The 24210-nt window shown below is 37.0% G+C and overlaps 1 protein-coding gene across 1 annotated transcript; it reads right to left on the bottom strand.

The window, feature by feature from the left end:
* Positions 1–1944: 1944 nt before the first annotated feature.
* On the bottom strand, positions 1945–21346 carry LOC146147892 (uncharacterized). Its single transcript, XM_083387959.1, has 28 exons — positions 21228–21346; positions 20835–21023; positions 19762–19949; positions 18226–18291; positions 17812–17931; positions 15004–15158; positions 14443–14583; positions 13923–14052; positions 13709–13797; positions 13353–13530; positions 12941–13027; positions 12432–12637; positions 12043–12143; positions 11531–11756; positions 10235–10335; positions 8668–8835; positions 7973–8160; positions 7656–7721; positions 7471–7590; positions 7190–7344; positions 6498–6638; positions 5830–5959; positions 5665–5753; positions 5169–5346; positions 4138–4224; positions 2988–3205; positions 2354–2454; positions 1945–2171 (listed from the first exon to the last, which is right to left on the bottom strand). Exons 1-28 carry the CDS (start codon positions 21283–21285, stop codon positions 1945–1947), a joined length of 3903 nt encoding a protein of 1300 aa, XP_083244085.1. The 5' UTR covers positions 21286–21346.
* Positions 21347–24210: the final 2864 nt, after the last annotated feature.

The raw sequence follows: 24210 nt of genomic DNA, 5'->3' as shown, positions 1-24210 counted from the left end.
CAATCCTGGCAGGCAAACTAATCATAAAAAAGTGCTTCCATAAAGCCAATGATGCCAACTAGTTCTGCATGCCACTCAACTGTCAAAAGGATACCAATATAAACCAAAAGTGAGCCCTAGACCTATATCTTACTGTGTTATCCGTCAATATGGAAGGTTTCTACTCAAAAAAATCACAAACTTGGTCATGTGTGTATCACAACTGTCACGTGCTATGTATACAGGAGACGTACCGAGGTTGAAACTGGTCCGTCCTGGAGTGCCAGGCATCATTCTAGTAGTAGAGTCACCTCACGAGCAGTATTTAAGTGCTATTTATGTGAGTCAGGCTATTTATGTGAGGTCCGCCAACCAGATTCCCCCCCCCAACTTCTTTTAAATGGCAAAGATATATCCAGTCATCCTAAGAAGCTAAAATATCAAGCCAAAAAGGCCATGCTCTGATGAACATCTCGGCTTCACTTACCGCTTTACCATTGAGGATTTCAGCAAAGAAATATAGAATCCTAAGTCAGGAAAGGCAGCTGGAATAGATGCTTTCTTAACAATTTTAACAGATCCGACTTAAAACCAGTTTGCGACGCTTTTACGACTATGCAACAACTGTCTGGCACCCCAGCACATACCGAAAATGCGGCGAGAAGCTAGAGTCAATGCTTTGTTAAAGCAGGTAAAGACAATGCATCACGCCATTTCGCCCACGGTAATCTTATATCGGACATCTCTTAAACCTCAACCACACATTGCACAAAGATTGTCATACTCAGACGACTCGACCCTATGTGACTTCGGACAAGACCAGTCAATGCAACACCTCCTTGTACGTCCGCTTCTTGTTATAATAAGATGCAATGCAAGATACCTTGCTGTATTTAACACCGCATAAACATGCGCTGAACATTAAAAGTCCACAATTTGACTTATTGAGAAAAAGAAGAAAAAAAAAACCTGCGTACCACACTTCAAGAAATCATTCGCAAGGTTTAACGCACCGCAAACATTTTTTTAAAACTCCAAAGTGCCGCGAGACCAAGCCAGGTGTGCCGCGACGTTCCCGGAGGTGTGTCATTGCGTTTTTTTTTTATATTTTTCAGTTGAGATATTGCTCTTACAAGGATTAGTTTACCTGACTTGGACTTGCATTTTTGCAAACAGTTTCCAAATGACTTGACTAGCACGCAAGTCATTTCAAAATTACTTGTTTATAACACGGCACGATCTATGGTCTGTCTTGGTGTATTACTTATATGAAATCGCCCAATATACACGTGGTAAAGCTCATTCACTGCAGTGTTTTTCGTTTAACATGTTGCAACCATGAGGCAACAATGCTATATATCAAGTGTGACGCTTACAACTTTCTTAATATTCTTTTTTCAACTTTGTCTACAATTTTTAAAGTTTTTTTTTGTATCTTGACAAGTGATCCAAAATAAATATCGTGAAGCTCAAATTTGGGTCGCGATCAATACGCTAAAACACTGGACTACTACGCTAAAGGAAATGACAACTTCATAAAAGTATTCCTAGATGCTAATCTTGATTTGTAGGATCATTCATTTCAAAACCACAAAACAATAAACTATGGTTTCAACGTTAGTGGATGCAAAGTTAGTGAGACAAAAGGTATTAAGTGGTAAAAATGGCGGCAGTTGGAGAACTGCGGCGTCTATAATATTTTTACACATTTTTTTAGTGGTTTTCTGCTTAAGATTAGTCGTTTATCATAAGGAAGTAGTAATTAAAAATATAGAAAACCAACCGTCGTTTACGAACAGTTTAAAAGCAAAAACTGATCAATTTTATGGCAGAGTTACGTCCGCACTATACTCACTCTTTAACGGGCATTTTTGTTCCATGTCTGACTACTCGAAGGGCGTATTAAGCACTAACGACGCAATTCTGTATAAACTGGCAAAACAAAAAATACAATAATGTCGTTGTTTAAAAAGTGGACTCCTTCTCGGCAGAAAAGGGTTGTTTTTCATCGTCTTTTATCCTGGCTGTTTGAAGAGGCTGGGCTTCTGCAATGTCGCCAGTGACTTGCACCATGTGATGGGAGGCGGCGTGCCAGCTGGCCGAACGTTCCAGAACGGAATTAGCATCGTCATCCCCTGATCTCAGAAAGCTACACAGAAGTTCTCTGTTCGGAGGATTTTTCTTGGTGCATCCTGTGCCAAATTATATAGGCTGATATCCAACGTGTATCGAAATGTGAGTACGTTTTTTATTAATTTTTTTTTACAAAAACAATACTAAAAAAACAACAGTAAAACATCTGCTATAACAAAGGCCTATCAATTAAGCTAAGAAAAACGTTTAACAAAAGTTAAATAGTTTTGTTCAGTTATACCTGTGGCTAGACTGACCAAAATCCCAACAATGATGCATGTTGCAAAGCCGAGCAGCGCGATGTAAATGTATGACATCGCATAAAAATCCGCGATCGGGGGCCTAAATCACACGCAGTTGAAGTTAAAACGCATAAAAATTATGCAATGTTTGGAAATTTAAGGCAAAAAGGTAGGATTGGCAAAAAGTAGTAAATCGAACCTTACTGCAGATAATACTCCACAGTTATTCTGGTATGTGCACCATTAGGTGTGACTTTATAATTGGTGAGTGGGCTTAGGTCCTACACAAAACTAAATGCCATACAAACGTTTGCAAAATGAATTGTACGGTAGGAAAGCTAACCATTTGGCTATTTCCCAATCTTTTGACTAATGTACACTGAAAGCCATTGCACACTCACCGAATCTATCGATTAATGATGCAGGCAGAGCAGGCTAGAAAAACAACTAGCCTGCAGTGAGGTTCGAACCCACGACCTCCGGTCTAGCCGGGACCGTCGCTCTACCAACTGAGCTATATGCAGGCTTTTGAATGAGTTGTAATTTATATCAGCCAATTGCAGTCCTCGTGTTTTTACACAACTTACAATGATTAAACCACAAAGTGTTGGCTTATACCTGGTATCCGTAGGCATAGTTTCGGTGGTGGTTGCATTTGCCAAAACGAGACCTATCGTCGTGAAATTGGTAGGAGGGGCAGTGGTGGAGATTATGACGGCATCCTTTGCTGAACACCCTTCAGTGGTCCGCGGCAGTGCGCCAAAAAATTCAGCTGGTTTGGGATAGACCAGGGATCCAATGAAAACCCAAACAGTTGAAGCTAAACCACAAAGCACGCCAGATGTTGCACCCTTAATTAACAAACAATGATACAATTATACATATATAAATATACACATACTGTTTTTTTTAATCTAAGACCTTAAACCGGGTCGCTTTTAAACCTTTTCAAGATTTTAGGGGTTGGTACTTGAGCATGACTTACGTCATATCGTAAAATACGCTAAATCATAACATGCGTTATATCGTAAAAATCGTCATATCGTAATCACATAAAATGTGTAACTTAAAGAAGCTTGTTGTTGTCAATAAAAATTGATTGTTTGTCAAATGTTGTCAAATAGATAAATCAATTGAAGCGTGAGAAATTTCGCAGTTTGTTTTTTGGCAAAATTTACATTTTATAGAAGACGCATTTTTTATACAAAAAACTAGACGGAAACATTTAAAAATGATTTTATAGAGGTTATTTTAGATAAATTAAGCAAAAACCAAACACCTTTACCTGTTACTTATAAGCTAGTGGATGCGTTACAATCAATTCGCTATGGAGAACTGATTTAATTATCCGCTAAAATGGCATAACGGGTATTTAATATTTCGCGTTTCGCACGAATATGATTTTTTTTAATTTGAAAAGTTTCTGGTATGACTTAAGCTTCGCCTATTTTGTTAAATGTCGTTTTAGTCAAAATACGTCCTGCGTCTCCATCGCACAGTCTTTCACGTAAGTTCCAAATCAAACGACATAATTTTTTTTCTTTGCGCGAATCGATAACATTTTGCAATGTAGCTTTTGCAGCGAAAGTATAACACCTTTCAACTTTAACAAAATAAACGAGGTATGTTGTATTCTAAGGCGTCACGCACTGAGGTAACTTTGTGACGTGACGTTATAACATAATTTTTCGACGACATCTCTAAAAAAACTTATGACCACCCCCTAAAGTCCTGGATCCCAAGTTTCAAACATCGGTCATATACAGCACACAAGAACTCCCACCCAGTGATTGACAAACGGCATGAGCATTCCCAACGTGAAAACTCCAGCTATCGGGCCACCAATGATTCCAAGAATGCTGTATGCCATCTGCAACCAACAATATAATAATGTTATCCTGTTTTTTAAGCTCTATTTAATATTCATGTATTCGACGCAGTGTTGTAAATAAATCATTTTAAAATGACTCGGTCCAAGTCAAGTCCCAGTACAAGTCTTTGAACAGCAAGTCCAAGTCAAGTCATTTTCACTAAAATAAAATAATAAAGACACTTAAAAAAATAAAATTCATTGCTTTAAGTCAGTGGTCGGCAAACTATAAAGAAATGTGGACCTCTTGGTCATGTTTATTAGGCCGCGAGCTACTTTTCGATAAATTAGTTTAATCAAGCAGTTGTGGGCCGCGTGATAGCGGTACATTCGTCGCACTATGTAAAAGTTTATGTGTACTGATTTATCTTGGTTCATTGTTACATCAAAGGGCCTCCAGGCCATGTCTCCCTCCCATAAACTATACTTTTAGCTAAGTTTAACTATGGAAATTAACTTTTATCGGTTTTACTTAAATCTATTCCGCCTAAAGACGGTATATATTCTAAGGCATCTCGAAAAGGGTATTTTGGGCCTCGACAATAACAGTTTGCCGATCACTGCCTTAAGTCATACAACACTGAATCGACGATTATTGTTTAAAATTTATAGTTTTCAGATAAATTACTGGAATAATTGTTTCAGTGCTTATCGAACTATTATTTTTTTTTTGGATTAACATGGAAGACGCGCCATTACTTTTACGGTAAATCTGTAGCTGAGCAAGTTGGCTAAACATATTAATCACAGCAAATTAATATTCAATTAGTGTAGGTGTACGACAACAATGGATGACTAATAACAAAGGGGAAGCTTTTGATAAGACAATCCTGGACGCCGAGACAAAGTAAAAATAATAACAGGGATGGATCGACATAGGGTCACTTGTCAATGCGCCCCAAACTGTATTTTTGGCCAATTTTAATAAATTGGTATGTGCTTACACGAATTAGTCCGCCAACAACAGACGCCATGTAAGCTAGTAGAATGTACAGAACCCCGAAGACTACGACGAGGATCTTAGAGACAGTTAGGTAGGTGCGCGGTCTCCAGTTGGTATTCGGTTTGATGACATCTTCCAAAGCGACGCACGCCATGGCATTCATCCCCGAAGATATAGTACTGAAAGGCACAACGTGTTTAAAAGTCTTCAATTCATTGAAGCATTATTCAATTCATGCAAGCACGACACAAATATCACAATTTGATTACCATCGCTTCCGTTTCAATATCGCCTGACAGTTTAGAAAGCGTTAAATAGTTATCTCTGATAAGTGATTCGATAAAAAGTTTTGGACAAAAGTTAGTGTTTGGATGGCTTTATATTTCTTAAAGCATTATTTTTCCAAAAAAGACGAAGTATATAATACAGAATTCATAACAAAGTATTGATAAGCAATACGATCTGTGTAAAATAAAAAGATTAATACTACACATTACCTCAGGGAGCTACTGTAAACGCCAGCAACAAAGATGCCAGGGACACCTGGTAAATATCCCAAGATGTCCATTACAATGTAAGGAAAAAGCTGGAAAAATATGAATACACGTTATATAAGCTGGATCTTTTTATGAGAGCTTAAGAAAGGCAAATTGTCTACAAACCTGATCTGATTTACTGATAGCGTTGCTGTCCAATGGATCGCAGTCTTTATAGGTCGCGTAAATGACTAGTCCGGTCATTCCGGCCATCACTAAAATAACTATTAAACCAAAGCCGTCCAGCAAAATTGCTCTGTAATAAGAAGACATAAACAATGGATTAGCAAACGTAACAAACCAGCGCTTCCCAATATTAAAGGAGTGCCACGAATTCTAGGAGTCGCGAGTATGGACCTATATCAGTTTTACACAATTGTTAGGCTACATGTTTTCCGAATATCCACATCAAATTGTTAACAATAGTTCAAAAAATACATTAATTTGAAGTGTCGCATAACTATACCGCGTATACGTGCAAGCAACAAATATAAATTTTGTATCACCGTTAAACGAAAGGTTTATTACATTATGAGGGGTATACCACAGAAAAGTTTGGCATGTAATTGCAATTCATTTTTACGTTTCCTTAAAAAAATAAAATGCTATTTTAGGTCCTACATATTTTTTATTGCGAAGCAATATACTTCTAAACATGTTTTGAAACTTCCATTGACTGGCTGGTAAATGCGTATATACGTTAAACTTGTAAATTGAAAAAAGTGCGATTTCGCAATAAGCTTTTTAAAGACAGCCGTTGTTCGTGTTGGCTTAGTTAATCCGATCAGGCCTACTTTCGTGCGTCGCTCTTGCTCTTGCAACAGACGTAGCGCTGCACCTGCGCCTGATTGACGCCGTTGATGCCGATCCAGAACACTGTTCCGCCCAAGAGAATGGACCAGAAAGTGTGACGTATACGAGGGTCAGCCTCAAAACTGCAGAAGAAAAAGGGAATGACAGAGTTTTACGGTACTATAGTTACAAAACCAAAGTTGCAACATTTCATTCGACATTAAATATACCAGGACAACTTAAATCGCTTTCTTCGTTCTACATCTGGACTTTTGGATGGCTGTTTTTTTGGAATGTGCATGGCCCTCAATTAATTTCCAGTTTGTTTGGGTTGATTAACTATACTCAGATGTACGGTTTGGTGGCATTTTAGGAACTCGCAAAGAAATAAGAAAACGTAAATTTATCTACAAGCTCAGTTAAATAGTTTTGTATTTCGAAAACATAAAACTTCTTTTATTTTGAAGTATGTAGTTGCCTTTGCCGGACTTTAACAAATTTTGAACGTTCGTATCTGGGACTTTCCTAAACGTATTGAAAAGCCCTGGCGTAAACAGATGGTAAAAAGTTTTTACCCTGCTTCAGTGCATTTATTCCAAAAACAACCTAACACGCAGGTTTTAAAAGCGGGCCAGCGGTTAACACACACATATAATGCTGTATTTATATTAAAATATTTCCGTTTTTACTCAACTGCACAAAATCTATGCGTCCTCCTTCGTACGCTGCGTTCCATATGTTTGCGAAACCACCATGATTAATGCTTCCCTGGATAATGACCGCAAAGAATCCCGACATCATAACGACACTTTGCAATACATCTGTCCAAATAACAGCTTTCAAGCCACCCTGTAAATAAGACAACAAAATAGGAACAAACTGTGGCAGGTTTTTAACTGTGTTTTTCTTTTTTGTAGATACTGGCGTTATAACATACATATATAGGTGTTTTACGATACCTAATGAAAAACCCACCAGTGCAGTGTAGAACATGCAAACCAAGCCTGTTGAAAGGATTGCAACCCACAGATCAAATCCCGTCACTTCTTGGAGCGCTAAGGCCGGACCATATACTACAACTCCACCGTACAGCAACTGGGCAAGCATTATAGGAAAGTTTAAGTTTGTGTATGGGTAAAGATAACAAAAAAAAAACTCACCGACAAGATAAAGTACATATACGTGACGATGAGCCTGGTGACCCGATGAAATCGCATTTCTAAGTACTGAAATATAAAACGGTGTGAGTAAAGTTAGAACTGTGAAGTCCTTGAATATAGGTAGTGTTAAAAATATTTCGTCCAATAAACATGTTATACCACTGGATTAAAATAGCAAGCCTACCAGTTGAGATAAGGCATCACTCAATAATGCGTGATTTTCAGAGCGGAACGCTGTGCATTTGGCGCGAAAATTGTACTATTTAACACGAAGGTGACCTATATTTTAAGTTTCCATTTACCCGGCTTTAACGAACCTCGTATGTACTGTGTGCACCTAAGTCGTAGAACACCGGCATGTAAACATAGGCGATGATAACGGCCACCAGGGCGTAGACAAGCGCAAACCAGGTGAACATAGTGCCGTAGATGTAATACTCAGCCGGAACCCCCAGTATCGTTACGGAAGACATAAAACTGGCGATCAAACTCATTGTCACGGGACCTGAATAAAATTGAAAGTTGTGCTTCGATTAAAATATGCACTGGTAATGGTTGAATAGGAGATGTTTATTTGTGTGGTTGTTCTGCTGTGTTTACTAACTGAAAGGAGATAAATCTGACCAAACTACTGTTCAGTGCCCCTTCTTTCATACAACATTTGAAAAAAATTGATCCGATAATTCAGCATTAGTTTTGATTAGATAAAATAACATTATACATACAAGAATCACTATAGCGTCCACCAATACTCTTTTTTAAGGTCAGGGGCCAAACTTTTAGACCTAAACAAAATATTTTGTCATTCGGTATAAATTTAAATAAACTCTGAAGAGGGTGCTATATTTTGTGCCAGATTAAACTATATAAATGCAAACTGCCACTAAGTTAAAGAAAATATTTTTTTGCAAAAAGCAGTACCACGCGGAATACATTAGGAAATAGTTTAAAGAAATATGTATCCTTACCAAACTGCCTTTATGTCGGAAAGACGTGAATATGTATTTCTTACCAAAAGACATCTGTCGTCCTGCCATTAAATATTCTGAGGTATCGTTTCCATACTTTCGTCTTCGGTCGCGAATGGCAAAGAACAGGCCGATTGCAGCCGAGGCCATAAGCAAAATAACAAAAATGACATAGTCGATCGGTTGAAACAGGTTTTTTGTGGCACCCACATCTACATAAATACAATAGATTGCAAAATTACAGCCAGGTACAGTATGTCAGTTTATGAGTGCGATAGACTACTTCGTAGGCCTGCTCATACTTGCCGCTATAGCAAAGCTTCACTAATGTATCGTTTTAGAAACACACAAATTAAGATGAATAACTAAATGTTGAGCATGTATGGCTATTTATTATAGACAATTTTGTTTGTCGTCTACCAAACTTGTTCGTCGACTACAATATCAGTAAGTTGCTTTAAATTAGACCACATGTCAATTGAATGAGGTGATGAACTTACAAATGAATTGCTCTACCGTTTTTAACAGTTTACAATACTAAATAAAAAAATAAAAAGTATTTGGAAAACAAAAGAATGGTTTGACTAACGTTTTAAGCTCCGTCTGTTTATACTCGTATTTATCTTGAACTGAGCGACTGGGCGTATAAAAAGTGAACTGGCCCCTCACAGAAGCATTATAGCTCTTGTTTTTACTACTATGTGCCCTAATGCAGTTGTCAAGCGAGACTGATTTATGGTTTATCACCATAAAAGAATGGTAATTTACAACCAAAGTTTATCATTGAAAATAAATGCAGACTGTCTGCTGTAGTTTTTGGATTAGGAACTAGCTGCTATAAAAGTATGTAATGGCTACTTAAACAATGGTTTACAAAAAAAGATGCAAAACACAATTGAGCACACCTGCAATTGTCGTCGTTGTAACTGCAGCAGTTGTCGCGAAATCAGTAACGCCCATGCTTGATGCACAGCAAACAAAGTAATCAGTAAATTTCTACCAGGTCCACGTCACATGAACTAAATAGCAGCTTATCATAACAAAGTGGCTGATCGACTTGACGAGAACGGAATTAACAGTCCAGTTACACAACTGGCCTACACATTGTACGATCGTATATCTGTTAATATTTAACTAGAATTACCATGTAAGAGAGGCATTCAACCGCTCTTTAAATATGGAGACAGAACTCCTGCAAAAGAGCATACCAAGGAAAAAATACTAATCGATACTTCCGACAAGATGTTCACCGATCTAGCATTTTAGATTAGGTAAAAATAATTTCTGATTTGCCTTACAGGACAAATTTAAAGTAATCTATTTTCTCATTTAAAGTTTATACCTTTTTTCATTTGAACACTAAAAGGACTACGCAACTGCACTATAACGATAAAACAAGACTGTTTTTTACGACAGTTATCTTCTCCCCTTTTACCACTTTGAAAGAAAGGCATATTTTGGGATACCTTTATCGGAACATCAAACTCGCAGACACTTTATTATGGCCTTAAACTCACGTTGGGGGCAATTTGATCAACTAAATTTCCCACGCAGAAATTCCGATAGCGTTAACGAGGCGGATAAATACCGCGCCATTCCATACTTAATCACATCTTTTGACTAATTGAGCCTTTGACTTTTCCTGCGAGGCGGACTGTACGGCAGACCGCACATTGCCGCCGTCCCTCATCTTAGTGTTACTGCAGGCCTGGCTTGAGTAATTGGAGCGTAACGGTCAGTGCTTGCTTAGCTTGGCTTTCGCATTGTTCCATCGCTTTTAAATAGGGGCTGTTTGGTTTATGTTGGGATAAGCTTTTTCACGGACGCCGTTTTGCCGGCGAACAGGCGGATTCCGTATTTGCTCATGCGAGTTAAAAGGCAAATATTAGGCCTATACGAAACGAACCGAAATGTTGTTTTGTGCAAAACAACTGCAACTCAGCATGTGGCAGCAATATGAAAAGTAGGCTTCATTTTTTTATTTAATTTTTTTTTTTAAGTCTTTCATATAGTTGCCAATGAGCCGTATTATTTCAATAAATAAAAATGTAGCTGTCACACATTTATTTCATCATTCCTTTTTGTTTTCGATTTTCAAATCATTCGTTGAAGGCATTTCTATCAGCTAAACAACTTTTAAAGTTCATTTCGAATTTAGTGGCTTTCAGGCACGTTTTCTGACGAATTTAACTGTATAAGAAGACCTCATTATACTACTTAATTTGAATGGCAAACTTAGAAGTTTGCCCGGTGTCCACCTTTATTATACTTGCTTACTGTTTTTTTTAGAAAGCAATTAGTAACGTTTTGCATTTCATTGTGGCGGCCGATGCTTAGTTACAAGATGCCGTGTAAAAGAATCAGCTTGGTAAACTCCAATAAGTCTAACGCAGTTGCTTTTGAGTGACGTTGTTTTACGTCACTGCGAAAGTGAAATTTGTTGAAAGGGAATTTATCTACAATTTATATAAAATGTATTTAAAATGCGCAACTTGGTGTGATACATGTTAAAATATTGAGACAGTTTATTCATTTTCATAATAAAGGAGTCAGATAGAACGGTGGCCAGGGCCTCTAAATCTGTTGATAAGTATTTTTTATTATAGCAACCAAATTACTTATAATGATTATATAACTCAATGTACAAACATGTTAGAAATGCCGTTCTTCTACAATCTAAATGCTTTACAGTTTTATCCGACTTTTAAATTAGCAGACATGTTTTGCGACTAAGTAATGAAAAACAGTATAACATACTGTTGGAGGACAAGGTAAGCAATGCGGAAGAGTAAGAGCTGCCACAAGTATAACACAGCTTTTAAATTTCTGCGCGTATAGGTAGGCCTATCGTTCCTAACAATTTTAATTTTTCTCGTATGCCTTAAGCGTAAAGTCTGTTAAATATACGGATCAGTTTCCTGGACGTCGAGTTGTCTTGGCTGGCATTCTTTTACTAAAGGTTGCACAGACTTTGAAGCTCCTGGCCAGAGTGATTTTTCCTGGATCAGATGGCTCGACAAATCGCCCGCGCTAGTTATCTTCGCTTGTTTCTTTAAATCACGAGAATCATGACGCTCTTTAGCAAATGGATGTGCTAGCAGTTTCTTCTCAGGCGGCTTGTTTTTTGTTCCACCTAAAAGAAAGAAAATCTTGAACTGTCAGGTGTCAAACCAATAAATCTCGCTGTCAAAAGTTTTTATACAATTTTTTAGCCAAGTCAACGTGTGAAGATTATTCAAGCTTTCCTGCAATGCCCGATAACATATAGAACAAAGTTTTGGCTCAAGGGTAGTTTGTTCTAATCTTGCAAAAATTGTAGAAGACTGTAATTTATTTATTAAAACCAAAATAAGTATTGTCCTTCGCCTTTTAAATTAGTTTTAATTGCAGTCATTTTAACAAAAGAAACGTAAACTCACCAGTTGCTACGCTGACCAGTGCGCCGACAATAATAGTTGACAAAAATCCAAGAAGCGTGATGTGCATATAAGAAATAGCATAGAAATCGGCTATTGAAGGACTGTAAAATATGTTTATATTTTTGTCAAAGGGTTCAGGAGGGCGGTGTGCCAAGTGAAATGCTGGTGAGGCAAAGCGAAATGCTGAGTTGAGTAAAATTTGTTTATTTAACGGGTGAACGTCATTTGTGTGTATTCATGTGTATGTTTGTAAAGATAATTATTTTTTTTAGTTTAAATAAGGAACGCTTTACGATTTTGCGTATTAAATTATTTTATACTTTTTTTTAGCCGTTTCGATCATATTCAACATGTAGAAGACATGCAGTATCACGTTAGATTTTCGTCACCTGGCATCTATTTGTTGCATTTTTACTCCATCAGAAGAGTTGGTTGCCACTTTTAGGATTTCCTGCTCGAAAAATGTTGGGTTTTGGCAACCATCAGTCGACAAGGGAAGAGCACGCAAGAACTCTCTTGAAGGAGGGTAGATAACAGATCCTATAGAAACCCAAGTCGTGGACCCAAGGCCAGCAAGAACACCAATTGTAGCGCCCTAATTATACGAAAAATATGTTCTTACCGAAAATTAAAATTAAAGTTTTTAAAACAAAATCTAACAATTTTTTTCTGAATTTAATTAAAAAAAGCAAAATTTCAGTAAATTTGAAAACAATTTAAATGTCCCGAATTCATTTAAAATTTAATATGAACAACAGTTTAAATCAGCAGAGAGTTCAAATAACTATACCCCTTTTACATGAGTTTAATTTTTTATAAATAATTTTTGTAAAGTTTGTTATTTCTTGATGTGAAAAATGCACTGGAAATGTGTATCATTAGGTCAGCATAAACATACGTGTGAATTGAAGAAAGGCATTACCACTCCGGCTGTAAAGACTCCAACTATTGGACCACTGGTAATTGCGCTTAGCCGATAGCTCATCTAAAAATTTATTCAAGTCGTTGTTGTTTGAAAACACGTCAAGCTGACGTTTTATTTTGTAAAAAAAAAAAACAGTTAACAAATCTTCTAATGCCGAAGTTAAGAAAGTTATAATACCAAGGTATCTATGCAGTTTGCAGTATGCAACAACAATTCAAGCTAAACAAAAAATATAAATTAATGATAAAACTGCATACCGATAATAAAGGCTTTAAATTCAACGACAAGATGGTAATCTAAAATTTGTATTGATTGTCATTCCTACATTAACCGACTGATATGTTGTGATACATTCAGCTCAAAGCCAAATACAATGCATGCTTACCCTAATTAGGCCGCCGACCAAAGAGGCGATATATGCGATTAGAATGTAAGTACATCCTAAAATCACCACTAGGAACTTCGAGGTCATCAGGTAAGTACGCGGTCTCCATCTCGTATGCGGTTTTAAAAAATCTTCCAAAGCGCAGCAGGCCAGCGCGTTCATCAAAGAAGAAATGGTGCTATAGCAGTAGATAAACGGTAATTCGTGTGATATAGTTTTTAACAACTTCGGCTAAATCTTGCTGTGTCGTGTACTCTTTATACCATAACAGGACAAATCTATTAGGTGGTTTTAAGATAACCTTTAAGCAATAGCTTTGTAAGGCGGATAAATTCTATTTAAAGGCATTTACTTACCTCAGGGAGCTGCTATAAACACCAGCAATGAAAAATCCAGGTACACCAGGGAAAGTGGAAAGCGTGTCCATGACAATGTATGGAAACAACTGCCGACAAAACATGTAATTGTGGTTAGGAAACCTAGAATAACATGGTAGCGGCAAAATATTTTCACCAAATTCGGTGAATTTAAACCATTAACTAATAAAACTCTTCATTTCAAAGAACTTGCCTGATCAGGTTTCTCTATTTTGCCGCTTTTGAGTGGATCGCAAGATTTGTAGGTTGCGTATATGGTGAGTCCGGTCATTCCGGCCAATACAAGGATCACCACAAGGCCAACAGCGTTTAACACGATACTTCTGCATTAAAATGTCATGGTGCAAAACAAACGCACGAGCTAAAGACAGAATAATGCCACAAATAAATTTATACTTAGATTGGTATAAAATGTATAATTAGATAATTTTATACTTAGATTGGTATAAAATGTGCCGTAAATACTAAAAGAAGATCGCAAAATTTTAATGGTTACAGTTCTACTAATAGGTTAGCTTGGGTATTAGCAAAAAAATTAAATAGGCATTCCGATTAAAGCATTTCATTCAAACATCAAAATGCCAGTACGTAAATGTTTAAAGTTAATAATGGTAGTGTTCACGGCGGTATTGGAATTGGCGTATAGGCCTAGCTAATACTGAAAATGGGCTCAAATAGTTATATCAAGTACGAAACGTATAACAATGCCAAACTTCTTTGCGTCGTTCTTGGATTTGCAGCAGACGTAACGCTGGACCTGGGCGTGGTTGACTCCATTCACTCCGAGCCAGAACACAATTCCACCGAGTAAAATAGACCAGAAAGTGTGACGTATGCGCGGGTCTGCTTCGAAGCTAAATGGAAAGGTAGTTTTACACACAACTACCAGAGAAACAGAGAGTAGTGTTGTAAATAAGTAATTTTCTCAAGTAAAAGTCAAGTCATTTGTAAAATACAATTTTAGAGACAATTGTTTTAGAGAACGCGTCACAAAGTTACGTCATAACGTGACGTCACATAGTTACGTCATAACGTGACGTCATAAGGTTCTACCAAAATGTGACGTTACAAAGTTACATCTTAACGTGACATCCTGAAAAGTAACCTATAAACACCACACAGTTCGTTTATTTGCTCAAAGTTGGACAGGTGTTACATTCAATACAAAATAATTTACTTAACTAAAATATGGCCACGTAATATTTTAGAAAACTGCTTAGCTCAACTGGAAATAACTATAGTGATAGTTGACCCAAACAAGAGAACGACTTAACTGAACAAAGTCTATCCGTCCCCCCTCAACTGCAGCGTCCCATATATTTGTGAATCCTCCCTGCATCACGCTACCGCGAACAATCACAGCTAAAAATCCGACGATCATTATGACGCCCTGTATAACGTCTGTCCATATCACGGCCTTCAGTCCGCCCTTAAGAAAAAGAATATGGTCACCAAATTAAAATCAACAATAAAAAGAAAAGCAAAAATAAAAGGTAAAACTAACTAGCAAAGAAAAATAGAAAACCTTCACTAAAAAACAATAGAAAGTGTAAAACCAAACAAAAATTCTATGTAAGGGTTTATCCACTTGTAAGCCTAGGTGCAAACGTAAAACGTATATGGGAACACGAACGAATTAATTTTTGCCAAAACATCGCATTGACCTACCTTAACTAAGATAAACAGAGTCATCCAACCCTAATTCAGAAACCACTGCTTTAAAGATATATAGAATATTTAAAAAATAAATCACGGAAACAAACTATGATGTTTGCTATAGGTTTAGGCCGCCCTTGTATAAATATAATTAGTTGCATGAAACAGAAAGCTACATTTTTTCACATTTCTGAAAGTTTTAAGTGAAAAGTAAAGGGCTGGATCAGTGGTTTTAAAGGGAGCCACTTGGCTCACTTTGGGGGGAATTTGAATTTTTTTTAATTTTGGGGAGGAAATTTGTTCCAGTGAGGAATTGAGGAGGAAAAGTGGATGAAAATGGCTCACTTTTTGTTATTTGATAATTATAACACATAACTATAACTGCTCAACGTTTAAATGGGAACGTCTACTTACTATACGACTTAAAGTAGCCTTATGTGAAGACAATATGCTGCTTTAACTGAGTTAAACCTTGGTCATAATAAACTCTGTTTGATTTACAATGTCTATTGTTTTGTCACAGTAAGTAAAGTTCACTAGCACCAGGTATCTGTTTTATACTGTTTGTTTGTTTTAGCATGGTTGTAAAAGCATGATAAAAGTAATACGTAAAAGTAAAGTAAAGAAAGGTTAAAACATAAGATTGCCCAGATCCAGTATATATTTTAAATTCTGCAAAATGCCAAAGCAAATGCTCGAGAGCTTTTTCCAAATCATTCATTTAAGAAACATGTGGTTGGATCCACAAGTTTGTGCTAAGTATGCCAAATTAACCGTTGCAGAGCAAACACTTCTTCCATTTCCGACTACATATTAAGTTGAATGTGGTTTTACTGCCATGACAGATATTTTAACCCTATAAGGAACACTTTACATTTGCAAACGCGGTGATCTTCGGGAAAACTGACATGCTTTTCTGCTCAATTTTCATTGATTTTTGGTTTAAACATGAAGCTTATGGTTCACATTAACAATGAATAACGCTTTGTATCCTACTTTTGTAATGTTCACTGTTATCTCTGAGATGAATCATAAAAACACACCTTGCACACAGGGGCGCCCGCAGAAAATTTTCCAGGGGGGGGCAATCAGGGGCGTAACCAGAAAATCAAAAAGCGGGTCCTAAATTTTCAACTTAGGGAATTCCCCTATTTTTCGTTTCACGTCAATGAAAAAAAAACATTCTAAGACGTCACAAAACAGTGACAGTATGACGTCATAGAATGGTGATTGCAAGACGTGATAAAAAAAACTAATCAGAAACACCCAAGTACGTACAGAAAAAGCGAGCACGTGCGTCGTCGACAATCCTGTCAGGCGCCACCTGCGAAATCAGGGTGTACAATCGTTAACTTCAGGTAAAAAAACAAACCAAGACCGTGAAATATGTGTGATTGGTAGAATCAGCAGCGTAGTTTCCTAAAGTTCTGTAAACAGAACTAGCGCTAAATTACAAGCACGCCTCTGGACACCTGCAATACCTAACGAAGATCGTTTATCCCGAGGGTTATTATGCCACAATTAGCGCAACATCTGCGCCGAGTCAAGTCAGCCAAATTACAAGCTGCGGTTGAGGGGAAATAAGTTGTGTCCATTGCACACTTAGTACGTGGTCTTAGAGTATGCTTAAAGAGCATAATTTTGCGTTAACTATTATTAAAAATGGAGACTTTAAAACGCGCACGACAGTCACCATTATACCTCCTTTTAAGAATCTGCTTCAGTTAAACAAATGTCGATGTTACACCAACATCGGATATTAGCATAGAGAGCGAACAGCGAGGATCATACTGCGTATAACTCGACGTTTCTTAGCGAGAAAAAAAGAAAGAAGGTTTGACTTAGCGTTGTCAATTGTCGAATACGTCATACACACTTGCTAATCAGTCAACATAAACAAATAACGAAAGAGAAAAACTTCCAGCGTTTACAGTCGACCAAACAAAACACGAAAAACGGCGTTTTGCGCTCCATTTTTGTTTCGCATTAGATTAAGACACGTGACCCAATTGCTTAAAAAGCACGCCGCTTCAAACAGTTTGTTACACCATGACAAAAACGAACAAAAACCTATAATATCACTTACAAAAACGGGGTAAGAACTCCCGCGCCGCTGGATACGCCACTGAGGGCAATGGATAATGTATAATGTTTTTAACCTTCATAAGTAATACCTATTACACTTATAAATAATACTAATAATCGCATTTTGAAATTCCAGGGGTGGGGGGGCAAGTGTCCCCCCTTTCCCCCCCCGTGCGGGCGCCCATGCTTGCACATCATATCCATATACTGTGAAATTTTGGCAATATTCCTTTTGTAATTTTTTTGGGAGGGATTAACATTGTTTAAGCCTTTAAGGGAGGAATACAAAAAAAACTTTGAGAACCACTGGGCTAGATTATCACTGTTTGGCAAATTCTCACCAAAGTTGTGTAAAATATGCAGACCAATCCTGTTGAAAGAATTGCACTCCATAAGCTGAAACCACTCACTTCACTCAGTGCCAATGCTGGTCCGTAAATCACAATTCCTCCGTACATCAACTGACAAAGAATAACAAACGTCTGATGCAAAAAAATACCCGAAGAAGCCTTTTAGCTTATAAATATTTTCGGAAAACGAGAAAAAAAATATTTACAAATACAATAAAAATATAAATATTTTCGGAAACGAGAAAAAAAAATATTTACAATACAATAAAAATATTCGACATCGGAAAACTGAATAAATTTATTGTTGTGTTTTAAAATTTAATCAATAAATCATTAATGACAATCTAAGGATAGAAAAGTCCAGCAACCATAAGTCCATGATTTAACAACGTTTCATCTACTTACGGATTGTACGAAGTACAAGACCAGGATGGTAAGTCGAGTTGCCTTGTTAAATCGCATCTCCAGGTACTGCAAAGAAAAACCGTCAATTATTATAAAGGATCCTTAAATGTATTTAAGCTAAGGTTTCAGTTGCCTATTTGTGCACGATGGAACGATAACCTCAAGTTTTCCCAAGTTTATTTGTTTTAGACGTAAATAAGTGACGTCAAGTTGGAGAATTTCTATCAGTTTCGCTAAAAATTTTTTTTTTACTTTTTTTTTTTCTTTCTTTCTTTATTTATTTCACTTTTGGCTTGCACAAAAAAGAAAAAAAAAAATAGTTTGTGCAGCATTAGTTCAAACACCGACAATAAAAAAGCGATTCCAAACCCCCTCCTTGAAACTTCAAAATTCTCCCCCTGTTAAGAATCTCTGCGTCAGATGACACTTCTTCTGAAAAGATAGAAAGTAAAACTTGCGGGTCGCTTGCACGCTCGGCGCTGTTTTAACTAGGCCTCTGTGTTGTTTTAAGCTCGAGTCTCGATTTACATCGCTCAATTCGCACACAAGTCACAAGTGTATTTCTAAGGGAGTGTCTGGTGTGACTCTAATATAAGCGGTGATTTCATCACCGTGATAGCGTACGTGGTGGCGCTAAAACATGTATGGTTGCAGTGGATTTCCTGAAAATGCTATCCATACAAGATTTGTTGGAAATCGTACGATTAAGTACAAACTTTTCAACGTATACAAACTTTTTTAAGATTGCAAGTCACAATATATTAATGTAGAAAACCAATCAAGCTTGGACACCAAGTAATAACATTAAAAACTTAAAATACATTAGTAGGATTAAACGCGATTCGAAATCGCAAATCCCACTTAAACATCATAATAAATTGATCGATCATACCTTTTCAAATTATGTGTCCCATAACTCTAAAGTCAACCAAACAATAAATTCTATTTTTATATACCCCCAACAAGTTATTGTCTTTTTGTATGCCTAAATTTCTTTATATATGGTCCGCAGTTTTCTAATTTTTATGGAGAAATTTTGCTCCGAACTAATCTTAATAAATTTTACCACGTGAAACCAACCATTTTCAACAGCGACCCAGTTTTGCGCCATGGGTTGAGAAGCACTGTTGTACAATAATAAAACCGAACTAGACCAAGCAAACAGTTTAGTTATATACAACTTAAAAAAATTTAAGGTTGTGGATCATACAGTAACTAGCTAACCAATGGCGTTAGCCCTGGGTAAGTTACAACCTTGTTTTATAGTGGATCGGGTTATTGTTAAAGCAAGTTTCTGGCATACCCGCAGGGGTGGGTTCGAACCTCCTTAACGATAATGTACTAGTAGGCTACTCGATGCTTATTACTTCTTTGTGTTAGCATGTTCGTGCGTTCAATACAGAAAAAACGCTGATTCATACAGAAAAAACGTTTATTATTACTGGAAATAAAAAGTTATATATTTATCATCGGATCTCGAACCGCGCTTTTTATTGAAGAAAAAAGGCCCAAATTCGGCACATAATATGGACAAACCTCGTATGTGCTGGTGATTCGCAAGTCATAAAAGACAGGCATGAATACCCAGCCAGAAATGAAGGCCACCAGCACGTATACCAGCGCGTACCAGGTGAACATGGTGCCGAAGATGTAGTACTCGGCCGGCACACCCAGTATTGTAATCGATGACATAAACGTAGCAATCAAACTCAAAGTTACAGGACCTGTAACACGCGTTTTTTATTTGTTAAAAAAACGTATGCGTTAAAAACACGAAATATCAGTCATTTTTTATGCCCCTTCAGTACTTTTTATTCTAAAAAAAATGTCGAACAAATATACTAGGCTAATTGTTTTTATGACAGAACATATAGTTCAAGGTTGTATACAAGGTACAAATTTATTGCGTGTTTTACCTTGTAATAATCGCATGTAAACGTGTATTCAATTTTACTAGGATCAGTCAGTAAAGGACTCACACGTGTTAATTCTACAACATAGAAAAGACAATATAACCGAAGACAGATTTTCGTTTGTGCACGGAAGTCGTAACATGAGAGAAAAAAACAAGTTATCGCGAACTTGTTGGAGTTATTAAACCTTTCAGAAAAAAGTTCATTAAGGCGTTCATAAGCATCCAAGCAACTGTTTTAACGTTTGTTTGTTGGAAACAATCACATGCAACTGACAACTGCGTATGCCAACGCCCTAATTAAAATATATGAAATATTTTCGACAAACCATCTTATCGCAAAGGATAAACTACTTATTTTACTGGGTAAACACTTGATCTTATAACAATAACTTACTTCGTTATACATAAGCTGCGGCGTAGTCGATATTGAAGTGAATAAAATATTTGTTGATATATGGGTTGATATAAAGCAAGATAATACGTTTTAAGTGATTAACGTACGTCACTGAAACTTTGTTGATGAGACTTTGTGGAAATAGACGAAACTGTACAGAAAACTCGGTTTGTGGTTGAAAAATAAGTCCTATTTAAGAGAACCGTTGTCATACGGAGACATCTCGAGTGCCTTGTTTACGGGGCGTTGAGTTTATAGTGCTTTAGACCATAAGTTATAATCCGCTATAAATCAGGTCACCGTAGGACATTTGTCGACCAGCCATCAGGTAATCTTCAGTGTCCGAGTGTTTCTTTCGTCGCTCGACGATTGCAAAGTAAAGCCCGATTCCGGCCGAAACCATCAGCAGAGCGACGAAAATGACGTAATCGAGGGGGTGCAAGGTGTTTTTTGCTTCGGCGGCTGTGGAGGTCGCACCTGCGCCAAAATCTAATAGAACGTCATTTTGGCATATCAGATAGTTTTTATGCTGTAGCCAAAGTCTGATATTTCAATCAGGAATGTCCAATACGACTTCAATTATGATACCCGGTACTTAAGACACATTTAATGCGATATGAAACGACGTCATTATTATGGCCAAACCAGTCAAAATAATGATATTGCGTTAGAATTGTGAAAAGAATATCTCACCACTTCCAACAGCTGTTGTAACGGGGATCGTATCCACATCTTTAAAGGTTGTGCTCATATCAGTTGGTAGGTGCTTAAGATGAATTCTGAACACCTATAGTCTTATATTAACATTTAGCTGCACACAACATAAACGGCTGATTTCCACAAGAGGCCTCACAATATACATTTTGATAGATTTTTTATATCAAACGTCGGGCTTTGGCGTTGTCCCATAGCGCTTTAAGCATTAAGAAACCTGACAATTCGCTACAAAATTGAATGCACTGCCCGCCTGTGCTCAGCAACAATTTGCAACATCGTTAAAAACTCTCGCATGGCGGAAAGTAGTATAACTTAATGGCAATGTTGTAAAGCGAATACCATCTTTCACTTTACCTTTTTTGTATGTTTTACCCTTTTAACAGAGATGAATATCAGATTAACCCCAATAATACATGGCACTCATTTATTAAAAAACGAAATTAACAAGTTACATCAGTTAAAATGCGACGGATGCCCTTGCTTTCTGTCAGTGACAAATCAAGTAACTAAGAGACGGCGATGTTGCCAATAAACTAAAAAGTCTCAATATTAGCGAAGTATCACGTTACCGACACAAGACGATAAAGACTCAATAGGCTACTAGTCTAGCTTTAAATTAGCAATTTATCTGAACTAGGAAAGTAGCCTATCAATACCTACAGCTGGCACATTTTTTTCATTCCGTCAAGTGATGTGAATAATTTGATTGATAGTTTATTTACCCCCTTAAACGAGTCAATTTACCACAGGTTAGGAAAGGCCGCTCTACATGCTACAGTAAATAAAGTACGTTTTTTTTTACATATGATGTCATAAATGTAAATTTTCACTATGCAATCGTTCTCGAAAAACCTGTATTACTGTAACAACTGTCAATAAATTAAATAGCCACTTGCGATATTCAAGAGATGGCAAGAGTGCAGCTAATTATGGGCTTATACCGTTTCGGTGCCGCCACCTGTCAACGCTGATATAATTAGTGCCACACACGATTCAAATATAAAACTTACGCTCTCATCCAGGTGGCAAAAACTAAGAAAATTATTTCTTTAAATAATAAATAATAGCCTAAGTTGGCTGCACGCTTCTGTTCTTTATAAGACGTACCAATTTCAGCCATACTTCCATTTCTAACTTCCTTTATTTGCTGCATCTGCTTAAAAATCAATAATCTTGCTTCCCGATTAAAAGGGATTGTGTAGGACGTTTTAATAAATTACATCTCTGATTTTTTTCAAACGTGCATTGCCTTTAGCACGCCTTAGGGCGTTGGAATTTTTGTTGGCCAAAATACCTAAGGCGCGGTAATTACAGTTAGCGTTGAATTGCAATTGCATTCTTTGCTCTTTTTAACCATGTGTGGCAGGTCAATTAATATGTCACATATGCACCGCTAACGTCCAGCGCAACAGGTGCAAGCGCGCAAATTTCACTGAATTGGACTTACGCTACCACATTGGCAGAGGTGGATCCAGAATTTTGTTTGGAGGGAGCATGAAACTTTTTAGGGATGACGTCACAAAGTTGCGTCTTGACGTGACGACGTCATGAAACAATTAATCTTAAAAAACACATGTTGTTCGCGAGCTAGTGTGAAAATTGAACCCTGGCCCACCGGTTGAGAACCGCTGGCCTAAAAAATGCAGACACGCGCACTATAACTTGGTTTTCTACAAAGTTTTTCTATATCCATGTGTGTAATTTTTTTATTAAGTTTGTTCAACGTGATTTTTTGTAGCTTTCGGCAATCGCTGCCCTGTAACTCGTATTTATTATATGGGCTGTATTTAGCGATGTGTGCCGTTTCGTTAAACCTTTATTATACACTGGCAAATAACCTGTCTGGGGATGTAGCAACACACACACTTACTCACGACAGAAGCAGGCTTTACTTTATATTGAAGCCAATCCACGCTGCAAGCCAGAGGTAGGCTATAGAATAAAAAAATATAACACACCATAGTAAAACCCTATCTTAGGAGTTAATGCTGACCATTTCGAACAAAACAAATTATAGCGCCGTAGGCCTATCTTAAAAAGTAGGCTACCTTCAGTATACATTACCGAAGCAGATTTTTATCTAAGACAGGCTGAGCACGAAAATGTTTATTGTTTATGTATGCAGTCCGCAGGGCAGGTAGTGCAAGGATTAACATTTGCGATGAACACCATTAAAGGCCATGGCACAAAAACCTTAAAATGAATCGTATCGCAGATAAAAAATTATTTGTTTGTTGTAGGCCTATCTAATTTTATTGTCCACTAACAATGTTATAAAAAGTGTTCCGCAACTGGTATGCCAAATCCATGCCTGGTATGCCGTGGTATTCTCGGAGGTGTTTTACTTTTATTTCAAGGATACATTTCAAATAATAACAGTAGAATAAACACTAAAATGTACATCAAGGAGGACATTTTGACCGAATGCAATAATCCAGGTTGAAATTTAAGGATGTTCCTTATTATTCAAAACTGATTTAAATTATTATGTTCGATCCCCTGATTAGCGCGTCGAAACTATACAACGGTGGTGTTTAACCTTTATAGCAAAGCGGAAAGGTAAATTATTTAAGTTAATGCTAATATAAAGCGCTGAAAAAAGCGTAATATCGTGGAAAGATTAGGAAAGAATAGGCTTGTTAGTGATAAATCTCTATTAATCCTGCAAAACATTGCTAAAGTATACATGTGAATAGCACAGACAAAGTAGCCTAAGGCATAAGGGTCAAATATACAGTTAACCTGCCTATCAATAAAATTCAAAAACACAAAGCTTAAAACCAAGCGACAGTTTTCATCAAATATATCAGATTTTATTTTTGTAACTATATATGAAGATTATTATAAAACGCATAAACATTTTAAGCTTTTTTAACCCATAAACAATCTGAACCATATCGCGATTAAACACGGATCCTTGCACTGAACTAAAGTGAAATTTCTAGCAAGAGCCTTGCGG

This window comes from Ascidiella aspersa, chromosome 4, assembly GCF_963924565.1.
Source record: "Ascidiella aspersa chromosome 4, kaAscAspe10.2, whole genome shotgun sequence".
Classification (NCBI taxonomy): domain Eukaryota; kingdom Metazoa; phylum Chordata; class Ascidiacea; order Phlebobranchia; family Ascidiidae; genus Ascidiella; species Ascidiella aspersa.
Note: the sequence above shows the minus strand (reverse complement) of the source record. Positions and strands in the feature narration are given on the sequence as shown.

Bases quoted from the DNA above. Each gene is read 5' to 3' on its own strand.
- LOC146147892 (XM_083387959.1), bottom strand. From the start codon at position 21,285: ATGAGCACAACCTTTAAAGATGTGGATACGATCCCCGTTACAACAGCT. The intron at 13,798-13,922 runs GCAAGTTCTTTG...TTTTGTCGGCAG, and splicing joins AAATAGAGAAACCTGATCAG to TTGTTTCCATACATTGTCAT. The intron at 11,757-12,042 runs GTGAGTTTACGT...TCTTTCTTTTAG, and splicing joins ACTGGTCAGCGTAGCAACTG to GTGGAACAAAAAACAAGCCG.